This window comes from Rhincodon typus, chromosome 18 (genome assembly GCF_021869965.1).
Source record: "Rhincodon typus isolate 14 chromosome 18, sRhiTyp1.1, whole genome shotgun sequence".
NCBI lineage: Eukaryota > Metazoa > Chordata > Chondrichthyes > Orectolobiformes > Rhincodontidae > Rhincodon > Rhincodon typus.
In genome coordinates, this window is record NC_063349.1 from 36776349 (window position 1) to 36792789 (window position 16441).

Below are 16441 nucleotides of genomic sequence, written 5' to 3' on the forward strand. Positions count from 1 at the left end.
GGCACCATGCTACATTAAAGTCACACCTGCACCACGTGCCAATAGCTTACACGGCAAACACACAGCATGCACTTCAGCCAAATGGCCATGTCTCAAAGTAGATTGTTACCACAGATTGAGGATGTTCCTGGTCACTGGCAAAGAACCTTGTCACTTATTGCAATGGGTCATTTGACCTAAAGAGGTGGGTGGGCATTCTAACCTAGTGCCAGCTGTGCTAAACTTTCATGGAACCATCTCCTTCCAATGATGTACTGGGGAACTGAGCGGTCAATTCTCAATGCACAAATATATCAAGGTTGTTACCAATGCAATTTTGAACAATATACTTTGCCAACATAGCTGGCTTCCCCCCATGCTGGGCACTGTAGGCTGTATACACATCACATTGAGAGCACCAAATCATTACATGGCCTTTTTAAAAATTCTGTCATTGGACATGGCTGTCACTGGCTTGCCAGAATTCATTGCCCATTCCTTGTTGCCCTTGAGAAGGTGGTGGTGACCTGCTTTCTCGAACTGCTGCAGACCATGTGCTGGAGGTTGACCTACAATGCCGTTAGGGAGGAAATTCCATGATTTCAATCCAGCGACAGTGAAGGAATGGCATTATATTTCCAAGTCAGGATGATGAGAGGCTTGGAGGAGAACTTGCAGATGGTGATGTTCCCATGCATCTGCTGCCCTTGTCCTTCTAGATGGAAGTAGTTGTGGGTTTCGAAGGTGCTGTCTGAGGATCTTTGGCAAATTTCTGTACTGGATCTTATATATAGTACACAATGCAGCTACTGAACATCAATGGTGGAGGGAGTGGTTAATTGTGGCAGCCTTCATTAGCAGGCTAGGTCTCCATTCCAATGTATAAGCTATTTGTGAACATTGGTATCACATCTCTGAAGTATGTGGAAGATACTTTGGAAGCTGCCATCATGCCTATTTCCTTGAGAACTCTTATGTTCCTGCTTTGTTTCAAGGGCCAGATGTCTTGCAAGGATGCTTACTGGGAGACAAGGGTTACCCTGTGCAGTCACGATATCTCATTATGTATACGATGCTATGATCCTATGAATAATTCAATATGTATTTTTCAGGAAGGTTCTTTAGAAGTACTTCAAATACAACACAATATGCTGTACACAATACTACATGAAAGTGGGCATGCTATGGTAATCTGGGACAGCATTTATTTATTTTCTGTATCTGCCAAGTTGACATCAACTACTTCTAAAAGACCTGGTCAACGAACCTGGGACTGATTGTGGAAATATCTGTTAGTGACTGTGTCAATACAGAAAGGTTCATGCTGAGCTGAGCTGGCCATGCAGTGAAGGGCTTGCATATCCCAAAGGACAATACAGACAATACCTTTGAAAAGGTATGTTGCAGCATGAGCTTATGGAATGGTGAAATGACACAGGGAACAGAATGACACTGCTAATTGAGGTTCTGATGAAAGGTCATACACCTGAACATGGGAAGTAATTTTCTGCTCACTTCAGTGATGTGCAAAATGGCAAGAAAGTTGGGAAAATACAGTGAAAATTGAAAAATCAGTTTCTTAATTTTGGGAAAAGAAGCTTGCTTTCCAGTTTAGGGTTTAGACAGAGAATTCTGAATTTTACTTATGAGCAAAGGCAACTTAATTTCTTTGCATTTGCATTTCATTGTTGGCTGAACTTGCCTAAGCTTTGTTTAAGCTCTCAATTCTCCTCTCCTTTCTAGCGGAGAAAGTCCCAGCAGTAGGGAGCACACCTGTCTCTCAACATCGATATAGAAACATAGAAACTAGGAGCATAATAGGCCATTCGCTCTTTTGAGCATTCTCCATCATTCACTAGGATCATGGCTGATTCTCTACCTCAATGTTTTATTCCTGCTTTCTCCCAACACTCTTTGATGCCTTTAAAATCTTAAAAATTATTTATCTTTCTCTTGAATATATTCACCGACGTAGCCTCCGTAGCCTTCCGTGGTAGAGAATTCCACAGCTTCACTATGAGTGAAGAAATATTTCCTCATCTCAGTCCTGAATGGTCCACTCTGTATACGGAGACTGTGTGCACTGGCTCTCAACTCCCTAGTCAGGGAAAACATCTTCCCTGCATCTAGTTTGTCCGGTACTGTTAGAATTTTATATGTTTCAATCAGATCCCCTCTCATCCTTCTAAACTCTAGGAAATAGGCCTAGTCGAACCACTCTCCGCTCATATAACACTCCTGCTACCCTGAGTATCAGCCTAGAGAACTTCTGTGCAGTCCGTCCATGGCAGCTACATCTTTTCTTAGTCATGGAAACCAAAACTGTTGCAATATTCCAGATGTGCTCTTACCAATGCTCTGAATAACTACAGTAGGACATTCCTACTGCTGAACTCAAATCCTTTTGCAATGAAAGCCAATATACCATTTGTCTTCCTAATTGCTTGCTATACCTGCCTGTCTACTTTCATTGAACAACTTACAAGGATACCCAGATCCCTCTGTACATCCACACTTCTCAATTTATCACCGTTTAAATAATACGTGACCTTTCTGTTTTTCACACCGAAGTCTATAAGTTCACATTTAGCCATGTTGTACTGAATCTGCCATATGTTTGCTCGCTCAAGTTTTCTAAATCACCTTGAAGCCTCCTTGTATCATATTCACAACTCATAATCCTGTCTGTTTGGCGTTAACAAACTTGTTTCCCTTATCCAGGTCATTTAAATATGTCATGAATAGCTGGGGCCTAAATACCAATCCTTGCAGTACCCCACTAGTCACTGCTTGCCACTTGGAAAAACATCCAATTATTCCCACTCTCTATTGCCTGTCAACCAATCCTCGATCCATGCCAGTATATTACCCCTATCCCATGTGCTTTATTTTTTCTCCACAAACCTTATGAGGAACCTTTTCAAAACAGTCTGAAAATTCAAATATATCACTACAACTGGTTCTCCTTTATCTATACTACTAGCTACATTTAAAAAAAACACTCCAGTATATTTGTTAAGCATCATTTGCTTTTCATAAACCCATGCTGGCTTTGTCCAATCCTTTTCATGCTTTCCAAATATTCTGTTGCCACATATTCCATAATAGATTAGCATTTTCCCTACCACTGATGATAGACTAAGTCATCTCGATTTCTCTGGTTTCATCTCTCCCTCTGTTTTTAAACAACGGAGTTACATTTTCCAACCTTTAATCCGTTCTACAGCCTTTAGAATTTTGGAAGATAACCACTAATGTATTCACAGCTGCACAATTCCATGAGATGGGTGCCAGAGTTGTAGGCTGCATAACTAATGAGCTGAAGAGTGGAAGTTTGCATGACAAAGTTGATTTGGGCTATGGCAAACTGTCGACCATGAATTTCACCCAAAAAAAAATTTGCCAAAATATGGGAAAATTCAGCCTATTTATCCAAGGAAGAATACACTGGAATTGGAGGCAGTCCAGAGAACTAGATCAGTTTAGAATACCTGGTCAGCGCAGACAAATTGGATCAAAGGTGTTTCCATGCTGTTTAACTCTATAACTCAATGACTAGACAGAAATGAAGTATGGAGGGATTGTCCTGTGAGGAGAGCTGCAGTACATTGGGCTTGTTGGAATACAGAAAAATGAGAGGCAGCTTTATTAAAACATTCATCTTAGGGGACTTGACAGTGTAGGTGAAGAAAGGTTGTTTCTGCTTTTAGGAGAATCTAGCACCAGAGGGCATAATCTCAGAATAGGGGGTCACACATTTAAGACAGAGTTGAGGATGAATTTCTTGATTCAGACGGTAGTGATTCCGTGGAATTTTTCAACACAGTAGGTTACTGAGACTGGTTCATTTAGTATATTCAAGATTACAAATCTATCTGTCTCAATCAGTAAGGAATTAAGGATTACGGGGAAAGACAGGAAAGTGGAGCTGAGGATTATCAGATCAACCATGATCTAATTGAAAGGCAGAACATGATTCGATGGGCTGAATGGCCTACTTCTGCTCCTATGTCTTATGGCCTTACAACTCCTTGTTTCTCTCTTCACAGATTTTGTAGACTTACTAAGTGTTTGCTGTTTTTGTTTCTTTCAAAATTTTGTTCCCCTTTATTCCCCAAATTGTGAATCTTTAAAATACTTTGATCCTTTTGAATTTGGCTGACTTTAAATTTGACTTGCACATACAGTCTATCATTCCTACCAGTTTTACATTAATTTGAGAAATGCTATTTTCCCACGAGATTTGAACCTTAATCTTTTGATTTAAACCTCAAGATAACAATATAATATGGGATCACAGTGGTTATGTTACTGGACTGAAGGCCTGAACTAATGAACGGGAAACAAGAGTTCAAATCCTAAAGCAACAGGGGAATTTAAATCCAATTAACTTTTTTTTTAAAGCTTATAATAGTAATGGAGACCATTATATTATTGGATTTTTGCAAACCAAAAACACATTTGGTTCATTAATGCCCTACCAGGGAGGGAAATCTAATCTTTACCTGGTCTGGCCTATTTGTGACTCCAGACCCACAATAGAGTCATTGACTTGTAAGTCTTCTAGCAAATCACTCAGTTGTGTTCAATAAGACAACTCCCCATCACTTTCTTAAGGGCAAATAATTTGGGCAATCATTGCTGGCCTTACCAGCAATGCCTATATTCCATGAATAACTAAAAATATGAACATAGGCTCCAGTGCACTTATGATTGGGAATTACAATCAAAATATATCTATGTCTAGTCCATGATTTTTCCTTAAAGGCACAAACTGGTTAATTTAAACTTTAATTCTTCATCAGAACATTTTTCCTCTCTCTTTCAAGATCATGGACAAACAATCTGCCTTTGAGGAATAAGGCAATAGCAGTGGAGTTAGACGATTATTTTGCATCAGTCTTTACAGTGGAAGATACTTTGAACATCTCATTAATACTGAAGAATATGGGGGAGGAATTAAGTGCCATCACCATCATTACAGATGTACTATTAGATAAACTAATGGGGCTGAAGGCAAATTAGTCCCCTTGTCCTGATAACTTGTATCCTAGGATCCTAAAAGAGGTAACTACCGAGATAGTGGATGCATTGGTTGTAATTTTCTGAAAATCCTTGGATTCTGGAAAAGTATCAGGGGATTGGTAAACTGCCAATGTGACACCCCTATTCAAAAACGGAGGGATGCAAAAAGCAGGTGACTATAGGCTGATTAGCTAACAACTATTGTTAGAAAAGTATATTAAGAAAGTAACAGGAAACATTTGAAAAATCATAATCTAATCAGAGTCAGCTTGGATTCATCAAAGGGAAATTGTGTCTGTCTAATTTATTAGAGTTTTGTGAGTAAGTCTCAACCAGGATGGATAGATGGGAACCAGTAGCGGGGTGTGTTGTATTTGGACTTCCAGAAGACGTTCGACAAAGTACCTCACAAAAGATTAAGTCACAAGTTAAGAGCCTTCTGTGTTGGAGGCAGCATATTGGCATGGATAGAGAATTGACTACTGGGCAGGAAACAGGGAGTTTGGGGATAAGTGAGTTCTTTTTCAGGCTGGTGACCTAAGACAAGTGGGGTTGCACAGGGATCAATTCTGGAACCGCAAATATATATATTTATAAATATATATTAATTACTTGGAGGAAGGAACCAAATGTACTGTCGTCAAATTTGTAAGAAATAAGTGAAAGTTATGTTGTGAGAGGGACACAAACAGTTTACAGGGAGCAGGTGATAAGTTAAGTGGGAAAAAAGTTAGCAAATGAAGTATAAAATGGGCAAATATGAAATTGTCCATATTATATGAAAATATGAAAAAAATCTTCAGATATTTAAAAATTTTAAAAAAGTTAAGAAAGTAGAACTCATTTGAAAATGAGTCAGGGGAATTAGTAATGGAAATGGCAGAGGAACTAAAAGATATTTTGTTTTTGTCTTCACTAGCAACGATACAAGTAGCATCCCACAAATAGCTATAAATCATGAACTGAAAGGGAGGGAAGAACTCAAGAAAATTACAATTACCTGGAATGTAGTACTTACTAAATTGTTGGAACTGCAAGTTGACAGGTCTCCAAGTCTTGATGGATTTCATGCTAGGGTCTTAAAAGAATTAATCAGAGAAATAGCTGATGCTTTGGTTTTAATGTTCCAAAACTCAGTGGATTCAGGGAATGTTCCTTTAGATTAGAAAATAACTAACATAACTCCTTTATTCAAAAAGGGAGGGAGACAGAAAACAGGAAGTTACAGGCCAGTTAGCTTGCCATCTGTCACAGAAGAAATATTGGAAGCTATTAAAGACATTGTAATAAGCTACTTGGATAAGTTCAAGATAAATCAGGCAGAGTCAACATGGCTTTGTCAAAGGGAAATCATGTTTAACTAATGTATTGGAGTTCTTTGAAGAAGTAACTTGTACTGTAGGTAAAGGGAAACCCATGAATATATTGTATTTACATTTCCAGAAGGCATTTGATCAAGTTTATTACAGAAAATAAAAGCTCACTTTGTTGGGGTAACATATTATCATGGATAGAAGTTTGCCTTAGAAACAGGAAGCAGAGAATAGGATTAAATGGGTCTTATTCAGGCTGGCAAGATGTCATGAATGGTCTGCCACAGGGGTCAGTGTTAGGGTCTCAACTCTTCACAATTTATATAAGTAATTTGGATGCAGGGATTGAAGGTATAGAAGTCAAATTTGCTGATAAGACAAAAATAGGTAGGAAAATGAGTAGTGAAGAGGACATAAGGAGCCCACAATGGGATTTAGATGGATTAAGTGAATGAGTAAAGATCTCACAAATGGATGACAGTGTGGGAAAGTGAGATATTGTCCATTTTGGCAGCAAGAATTTTAAAAATGCATATTATCTGAATGGTAAGAGGTTGCAGAGCTCTGAGATGCAGAGAGATCTGGGTGTCCTTATGCATAAATCACAGGAGATCATTTGATGTACGTCCATCAAGTAATCAGGAAAGCTAATAGAATGTGATGGTTTATTGTAAGGAGAAATGCATGCAGGGGTAGGGATTTATGTTTTAGTTAGACAGGGTATTGGTGAGACTGCATTTGGAGTACTGTTTATTGTACTAGACACTGTATGTAAATGTAAATGTATTTTAAACTGTTCAGAGAAGGCTTATTAGACTAATACCTGGAATGAGTGGACAGCTTTGAGGAAAGGCTAGATAGGCTAGACTGTATCCTTTAGAATTTAGAAGAATCAGCAGTGACTTAATTGAAGCATTTGAGATCCTGAGAGGACATTACTGGATGTTTAAAGGATTTTTCTTCTTTTGGGAAAATCTAGAGCCAGGGGTCATAGTTTAAAAGTAAGAGCGCACCCATTTAAAATAGAAATGAGGAAACATTTTTCTGTCAGAGAGTTTGAATCTTTGGAAATATCTTCCTCAAAAGAACCTATAAAAATTTTTAAGGCAGAGTTAGATAGGTCCTTGATTATCAGGGGCATGAAAGATTATCAGGGATATGCAGGAATGTAGAGTTAAGGTTAAAATCACATTAGCAATGATGTTATTGAATGGGGGAGCAGGCTGAAGGGGGTGAGTGACATACTCTTGCTCATATGTTCATAAGGCTATGTACCCAAAGATGTAGTAAAACCACAAAAGCAGCCGATATTTTTAACAAAACTAAACACAATTTCCTGGTTCAAAAGGCAGCTAATCTACTCCCATTCTACTGTTTTAAAAAGGGTTTCAGCATGGGCTAGCAAACAGAAATAACCAGTTTCTCCCCTCCACTCCTATAAAAAAAGCACAGTACCTATCCAATCACTTTCTTGCTCCTTCCCCTTCACTTTCCCAAATAGTATGCCCAGGCTTAATAGCTCACTGCGCAAACAAACCAAACTTTCATTTCAGTACAAATACATAAAGCTACTGAACACCTTATTCCAATGTTTGTTTTAAAAATTGACATAGCTCTGTTTGAACAAGCACAAAATCTTTAAGTGGTTCACGTAACAACAAAAAAATCCCCAAAAAAATACTGTTTTGAAATTGAGTTTTAAAAAAAATAGCATTTTTAAAATTTACAACTTTGCAGACTTGAACTTTAATGCCATAATTCACAATGGTACAGCAATATTAAACCCTTATACTATTTAAGAAAATTTAGAACATGTAATTCAAACTGTAACATTCCAAAATTGCCATAAATCCACAAATTATGTTGCTATTTCATTGCATAGCATTTCTAAAAAGCAATTGTCATCTGTGATTGACCTAAGGATAACTGAATAATTGTTAACTTTTTCTTTCACCACCATCAGAAAATTATATCTTTGATTCATAATACATTATTAATAACTACTGGTGTAAAGTATTAAAGTTCCAGAGCCAATTCTTGCGTTTATTTGGCTTAGTGCAACTCTGTAGTTGAAACCGCTACAATTAATCAAACATTGACAATATCTTCCTTGTCACAGTCGCAAACCTCTGATTAGGCAGTGGGAATATCTTATTTTTTCAAACATTAAAATATTTCGAACTATCAATTATGTAACATTGATTATATTAATCATTTGACCTTTGTGTTAACTTGAACACAGCGTTCAAAGAGCTCACAACATTGCTGTAGCAGAAATTACTTTTATTTTCAAACCCTCTGAAATATTTCCATCAAAAAGTAATGAATGGAATTAAATTGTTACTTCCATCAGGGGTCCATCTAGTGTTCAATTAACAATGTGCAAATACCAATCCGGTTTTAGCTGGATTGACCTTTCTGGTCAATTCACTTTCCCATTTTTAATCTCATGATCTCTTGTGAGACACTTTAGCAAATATTTTCTGAAGTTTAAATATGCACCATCAACTATATTATCTTCAACTGGTAACTCTAATTGTGAAAAGGCAGTTAGACTGAATATTATACTGAATAGTAACTCGATCATTATAGAAGATAGTTATAGAATTGTGCATTAGTAGTTATTCTGGAATATCCAGTTTTAAAAGTATTACTTCACTGAATGCCATCCTTTGTATATAATTGTTCATGAATCTATTTTTAAAATGTTTATGTGATTGGTTGTTCTGCAGACAATATGAACATCCAGATAAAACCAGATTGGTATTTGCACATTGTTAATTGAACACTAGATGGACCCCTGATGGAAGTAACAATTTAATTCCCTTCATTACTTTTTGATGGAAATACTTCAGAGGGTTTGAAAATAAAAGTAAATCCTGCTACAGCAATGTTGTGTCCTCTTTGAACACTTGTGTTCAAGTTAACACGAAGGTCAAATGATTAATATAATCAATGTTTCATAGCTCGAAAATATTTTTAATGCTTGAAAAAAATAAGATATTCCCACTGCCTAATTAGAGGTTTGTAACCATCACAGTTTTTATTTATATTCAGCGGACATAGATAGGGCTGAAGTTTACCAATAATTGACTAAGGGTCATTTCTGAGGAGTTCCATGGAGGGTTCGCTCTGTGAACTCCAGTGATTTATCTCACACAATTCTTGCTACTGATCTCATTATCTATGCATCAGAGCTCCATGGCTCACACTATCATATGATCAACAGTATTTGCCAGTGCTGAAACTTTCTGATTTTTGCTGCCAGGGCCATATTTAAAGCCCAGTTATGCACAAGGTCAATTGCTGCCAGCCACCAGTTGCTTTTCACAGTACATGTAGTGGAAGACAAACAACACAGAAATAATTCTAAGGGCACCTACCTGTCACAGGTCACTTTTCATAGCAAACAGAACTTCCCATTCGTAAATCCCTCCCTAATGGAATTCCCTCCCTAAGGGCAATGTGGGTCAACAGGTAAACTGTAGTGGTTCAAGAAGGCAGTTCACCACCACTTTAAGGGCAACTTGGGACGGGCAATAAATGCTGACCCAGCAGCAATGCCCACATTCCACAAAATGAATTTTAAAAAATCCACCTGATTGATCAACTGACATTATGACTATGGCTGCAAGAATCAAGCTACACAGGCTACCTGTCCTCAGTGCCTATCAAGGTAGAACTCTGTCTAAGGGAAAGCTACTCTTTCTGTTACATGCAACACAGTGTAACATTCTATCATTGTCCACCACTGACTGTGGCCCACCCTGATGACTGAATTAGAAGAACAGACTTGAATAAAAAATGAACAGACCCCAACTGTCTGGACCTGTCGGACTAGTTAGGCAGTTGTTTTTGACTGGTGCGTACACAATGGGCTGACGGGCTGTAGATCTGTGCTGTAGATCTCTATAACTGACCAGGGCCAACTCCCAGATTCTGAACGCCGATTCTGACTGTCCCAAGCATCCAGCGGACCATATCCAGCTTCTTGGACTGATATCAGGTGATGCCCTTGACTTACTGTCCCAGTACACTATGATTAATGACATTCTCTCTTGACTTGACTGAGGACTACGTTCCTCAGACTTTGAGACACAGCCATTTGGTTGAAGCACATCCAGAGTGCTTGGTGCATAAACTGTTGGCAGGTTTTGTACGTGTGACATTGATGTAGTACAGTAGCATTAAGCAATATGTCCACCCCTTTCACTAATCATTTCTGGGCAATATGAAAAGCTGCCTGGCTTTGTGTCTGCACTAAGTAGCATGTCAATATGTAGATTTGTGAGCCTATACATTCTTACTGATGTGGTAATGTACATAACAAGGGCAAGGAAAGGCAAGGCAGAGGTGCTCTTGGACATCCAAATAGGTACAGAATATGAGTGCTAAGAAAGCAAGCTAAGAGCCCTAAGATGCACCCTGTTCTAATGCTTGAGAGGGTGCATCTCAGTAGCAGTATTGCTGGCCAAGGTGGAAGCGTGGAGGAGCAAGTGACAACCTGGAGTTCTAGCTTTCATGTTGTAAATTGTCACTATCTACTCTCACTCCACTATGTGCAAGAGTAGAAAATTGCATACAAGTGAGGTACAATTAGGCACCAATGAGATGAAAATAGGCCTCTTCACGCTAAGCATCAACATTCTCATCTCACTGATCAAATCATGGATGGAAAATTGAGGAAAAAAAATGTCCAAAGTCGAGAATCTCATATTCCCAATCTTGCCATATTTTCCTGCCTGACTTGCCCTTGCCTATGTTGTTCTGGGCCAGAACAATTCAGCCCATTATGATACTACAAATTTCTAAAGTTGCTGCACCTATTCCAATCTAATGATTGCTGACAGATATTTAAATCTCGAATGCCACCTCAATACTATAGTGGGCATTTGTTTAGTATGAAATAAGTAATGGAATCAGTGAAAAACCTTTATAATAAAGTCTACTGCTTCTTAATATAATGTTTGCAACGGTATATTAAACAAATATACATTTGCTCTTACCAAAGAAATGTTCTTAATGAACAAATCATCTAGTATCAATAGCATGATTATTTATGTGACTTACTTTGTAAGGAGCCTTCATATTTTGATTGAAAGCACCTATTTATAGTACCTGTGTTATAATCAGTCACAGCAATTGACTGTGCAGTGTCGTACAGGGTTTAGAATAAGTCTCCAAAAACGGGGGGGCCTTTGTATTTTTCTTAATAAAACATCACTACAGAATGAACAAATAGAATACTTTGTATTCAATTTTACAGAAGAAAGGATATAATAATTAGAGGCCTGACATCCATTATGCAAGTCAAATAAGGGAAAAATGATGAAAAATTTAAAAAAAACAAGTTTTACAAGAGAGTGATTAAATCAGTTTAAGGGTAATAATTGCACAATGAAATGCACAATTCAGTCATTAAACAAATACTTATTTTGTTGAAATATATTTAGTGCATCTGAAAATACTTCTTCAGTTTTTGAGGCAGCGATGCACTAAATTTATAAAGGACAAAGCACATATACAAAAAATGATTAAAAACCTGCTAAAATGCCCAGACTGAAAAAAAAGAGATCAATTAATAGCTGATCTCAAAAAGTAAAAATAATGATTCAAACTGACATGCTACTAGAATGAATAACATATAAAGTTTATTATATTTACCTTACTTCAGCCATGCTGCATGTTAATAAAACAGATAATCGAAACATTAACTTAGGAAATGTTTAATATATGCCCCAAACTAAAGTATGGGTTGTGTATTTGGCATTATTCTGAATCACTGTTGCTACTAAATTTAATCTTGAGAACAGGACAACGTGGCTGAGCCTTTGTTTATAATGAATGAATTATAAAATTTAATTCTATGCTTCAGCTTTATACATCTGCTATGAATTTTAAACTACCAACGTTTAAACTCATTTTCACAGCCCCATTTAATTCCCTATGAATAAGTTGCATCAGAATTGAACCCTCCCATCCTCAATGATTGAGCAGCTTAATCTGGTGCATAGCGTAACATCAGCTGGCTTCAGAATCTAAAAACTGAACTTGCTTCTTTGGTGCTGTGTACATTGAATTTAATGCAGTATAAACAGCAAAGGCATGATTCAGCATCTGAGTTGCAGAAAGCCAGCTAATTGGACTTTAAATGAAAAATTGAGAGTCGAGGTTGAGAGTTGAGCTGCATATTTGGATTTGAAAATCAATTGCAAGCTTAAATATTCCCCAATATTTAACCGAGACATTTGACTGCCAAATCAGTCACAGTATAAACATGATATATTGAAACTGTGATGCTCCTAATTCCCTTACTGAATCAGAAAAGTAAAACACTACAACAGTTTAATGGGTAAATGCAGAATCTATTATGCCATTGAATCCTACAGAATATAATTACTTTTCATTCTTTACCTGTGTTCAGTTAACTAATCTCAAATCATATGGCAATTACAGCATATTAATTGGCTTGAGTATCCTTTGGCTGGAGGGCAAGAAAACAGCCAGAATTTTCATTCACAAATAAGCCCCAGTAATTTCTGCTGGAAATTGACTATATGAAGATTACATTGGGCTTGGTTGCAAGGGCCTGCATCTGAAGCAAACAAGCAATCACTTAACCCATACGTGAAAAATATGTGATCAGGAAGGAAGCAAAGGACTTCAGACACCAAAGGAACCCTACCTGAATAGCTATCTCAGAGAAGTAAGAAAATAGGGAATATAGAGAGAAGAGGGGAACAACAAAAGACAGCATTTTCAAATAAAAGTAAAGCAAGCATTAACATATTTAAACATTTTTGTAGATACATTTACTCATGTTCATATACATGATATCTAAAATATATTCAGATTTTTAAAAACTGGGCAATGCAAACAATTCCCTGAAACATTTTGCATTGACTTAATTCTACAATTAAAATGACAAATGTAATATTAATTTGGATTACACTCTGTAGGAAGAAAAAGTTGCAGATAAGTTGCTGCTCCTGTGGACATTATCAGAATTCTTAAAATGCATTCGTGGGTAACATTTAATGTTTTATATCAAATTAGCATGATTTGTTATGGAAAACCTTTATGATGTTAAATGTAGCTATATTAAGGAAAGAATAGAAAACCCCAAAAGAAAACCCCACTAAAATAGATATTAAGAGGCTTGGAAGTAAAGCATGCGTAAAAAGCTGAATGTTTCTCCAAGACAGAATGAAATTAAAACATTAAACATTGTTCAAAAGACAATTGTCAAAACACTCTTTCCATTTAGGAACAATTTATTTCTCAACATTGTCCTCCAGAGCATATACCTTTTCAATCAGTTGCTTGTTTTCCTTTTCCAATTTATAGCAGTTATGAGTGGTTTACCACTTCTTTATAATCATCACTACCAATTATTTGATAAGAGTTATACTTGAAACAAAGCTTAAGATAAAAAGGCAAGCATGGTACTGTGTTTACCTTAAACACAAAATATGCTTTAACTGATTTATTCAGCCAGTAGACTGTAGACAAATTACACGAAAACAAAACATATTCAGGTAGGCCAATTCCTTTAAGTTACACCTAATATGAAAAGACATACAAACATCAAAACATGCATAACTAACAAATTAACACACACCAAAAAGTTATCCATTTGTAAAGATTTTGAGATATTGAATTAGAAGTTGTTGGGAAAACGTAAACACTTAACAAATAGCAACAGCAAATGGAGTACTCCATATTTTACATATACTCACGCCTTTTCTGTGAAACTGCTTGCAAACATGCTGTCACAATATCACTATTCTTCTGTACTTTGTGTGAAAGGTTGTCTTTTCTCCTTAATTGACGAACCAGTTTTGCAGATTGGACAGCGATTCTGTATTTCAGCTCTTCTATAATTCGCTTAAGCTCATCTACATCTGTTATCATGAAAAAAGATATATTTGTAAGCGAGATGTTAATAACTGCAGAATTCTAGTAATAAGTTGTTTCCGTGTCCTTTTAATCTGGAGTTCCACTACTATTATAAAAATGATTTAAATTGTTTCAATATTATCTCAATAGTGAAATAGCTCGTATTTCGGATTTTTTTTTAAAACTGCCAAATGTTACTCTGTTCGGTGTGAAAGCCCCCTCTTTAATCTTTTTGTCACTGAAGTAAAATGAGACAATGGAATTCTTGCAAAATGCCAGGAATTGTCCTCAAGTTTTCTTATAGATTTGTAACATTCAGAACGAGGTGAATGATCCCTTCAAATATTAGTGACGAATATTGTGATCTCAATGGGCTATTTCACCATCAGAGAGAAGATCTTAATCCCCAAACCTGCAATTCCACTGCCTGTTCAATTGGTGTGTGTCATTTCGTGGAAAGCGGAACACACAGATGCAACATTTAGAATCGAAGAGAACATGCTGAGTTTACATTTTAGGGCTGTGCCAATGATTTTTCAGCCCTGGCCGCCCACATTAATTAACATGTTTAGCTTCAAAAATCAGCATTTTTACGACGCAGAATGAGGCCATTCGGTTCATCGTTTCTGTGTTGGCCCTCCAAATGAGCACCTCACTCAACGCCATTCTTTTACCTTCTCCCCCCTTTCTGGCTCCACAAATTACGCTTAAATTCGCTGCTGCCGCCCACTGAAGTGTTGCACCATTTGGCTCAGATAAATGACACTGAAGAATTCGATTTTTCGCCACGTCAAACTCGACAAGATGCTATTGTAAGCACCAAACATGGAGATTCTTGCTCTGGCGATAAAGTTAAATATAAAACGTTTTCACTTTTTCTACTGCAGTAAGCCCTGGTGATCCAGGAGCTAGACAACACTATTAACAAATCAAATGACCAACATCAAACACCTCAAAACACCCATGGTCTCTTCCAACCGTTTAATTTCAGTCACACTGGCTTGTAAAACGAGACTGATTATCGTTTATCACGTACCTCATTTATTGACCTCCACAATTCTACAAGCAATATTTTTGCATTCTACTTGGTTACAGTAGAATAATTTGAATTATGGTGCATTTTAAAGATTATATATTAATTAACTGCGAAATTGGGGATTCCTAGTATTTTAACCAGATTTCCATTGCGTTCTTTAGAAATTCAAAGTCACCTAAAGCTTTGTTTGACTCAGTAATCTTCAGAATTATATTGACATTTTGCGTTGAAGTGTAGTCGAACTCAAAATTGATACAGGAAGAAACAAGGAAGATGTTCATAAAAATCACGAAGTTTTTATTATTTATTTATTGTTTTCATGCTATACCTTTCTGTGCCAGGTACAGCATCTGATGTTTTGCAGTGTACTGTTCCTGAAATTCTTGCAAGAACATAGATCCAGAATTACTCCTTCCCAGAAAAGCATCGGAGCTGGAGGTCTCCGTTGAACTATCCACGCTGTCAATGCTTCTGCTGCTGTAAGCGCAGGAATCATACAGTTCGATCAACAGGCCGTCCACAATGGATGAAGTTCGCTTGCAAGCGATACTCGCTGTTCCAGACCGGCTCTCCCTGCCTCCGCTACTATAGTGGGCTCCCGCCGCTTTTTCCGTGGCATTCGCCCCTTTCGTCCAGTGCTGCGTTGGCATTAACGTTGAGGGTGACACCGGAGAGAGGGGAATGGCCTCGCTGTCCTTTGGCAGCCAGGGGCCTTGCGCTGTTTTCTGGGGTTCGGTGATCTGCATCCACTGCTGGAAGCCGGACATCCCGCTCGAGTTAGAACCAACCACGAAGCTGTCACTTCCACTGGAGATGTCGACTTCGGAAAGTTCATTTTGAGGGATGTGAAGAGACGCAGCCATTCTACACCACCGACTGCCGACTTGCTGCAAACTCCCCCCAGGGACAGTGAGCTTCAGGTGGATGGGAAGCTAGTTCCGGGTCCTCACCATTGTACTGTTTGGGGAGGCAGGTTCGGCACATCCTCAATTTCTCACATCCCCTCACTTAAATTAAATCCTTTCTTTCTCGGCAAGGACGTTTCGTTTGACTATGACCACATTATATTTACTTTAAAGTACTTTGTATTGAGGTCAACTGCATTGGAATCACGGACTTCTCTCCTCCCCACCGCCTTTATGGCACATTCTGGCGATTATAATTTGTGCAGGTAAATTTACCGTGTCAG

At 37.7% G+C, this 16441-nt stretch overlaps 1 protein-coding gene across 1 annotated transcript in view; it reads right to left on the reverse strand.

The window, feature by feature from the left end:
* Positions 1-16190, reverse strand: part of tbc1d30 (TBC1 domain family, member 30) — a 67079-nt gene extending 50889 nt beyond the window's left edge. Inside the window, exons 1-2 of the mRNA XM_048607913.1 lie at positions 15581-16190; positions 14057-14221 (exon numbers count right to left, since the gene is read on the reverse strand). Coding sequence (XP_048463870.1) covers positions 14057-14221; positions 15581-16115 — 700 coding nt within the window. The 5' untranslated portion in view covers positions 16116-16190. The remainder of the gene's footprint in view (positions 1-14056; positions 14222-15580) is intronic.
* Positions 16191-16441: the final 251 nt, after the last annotated feature.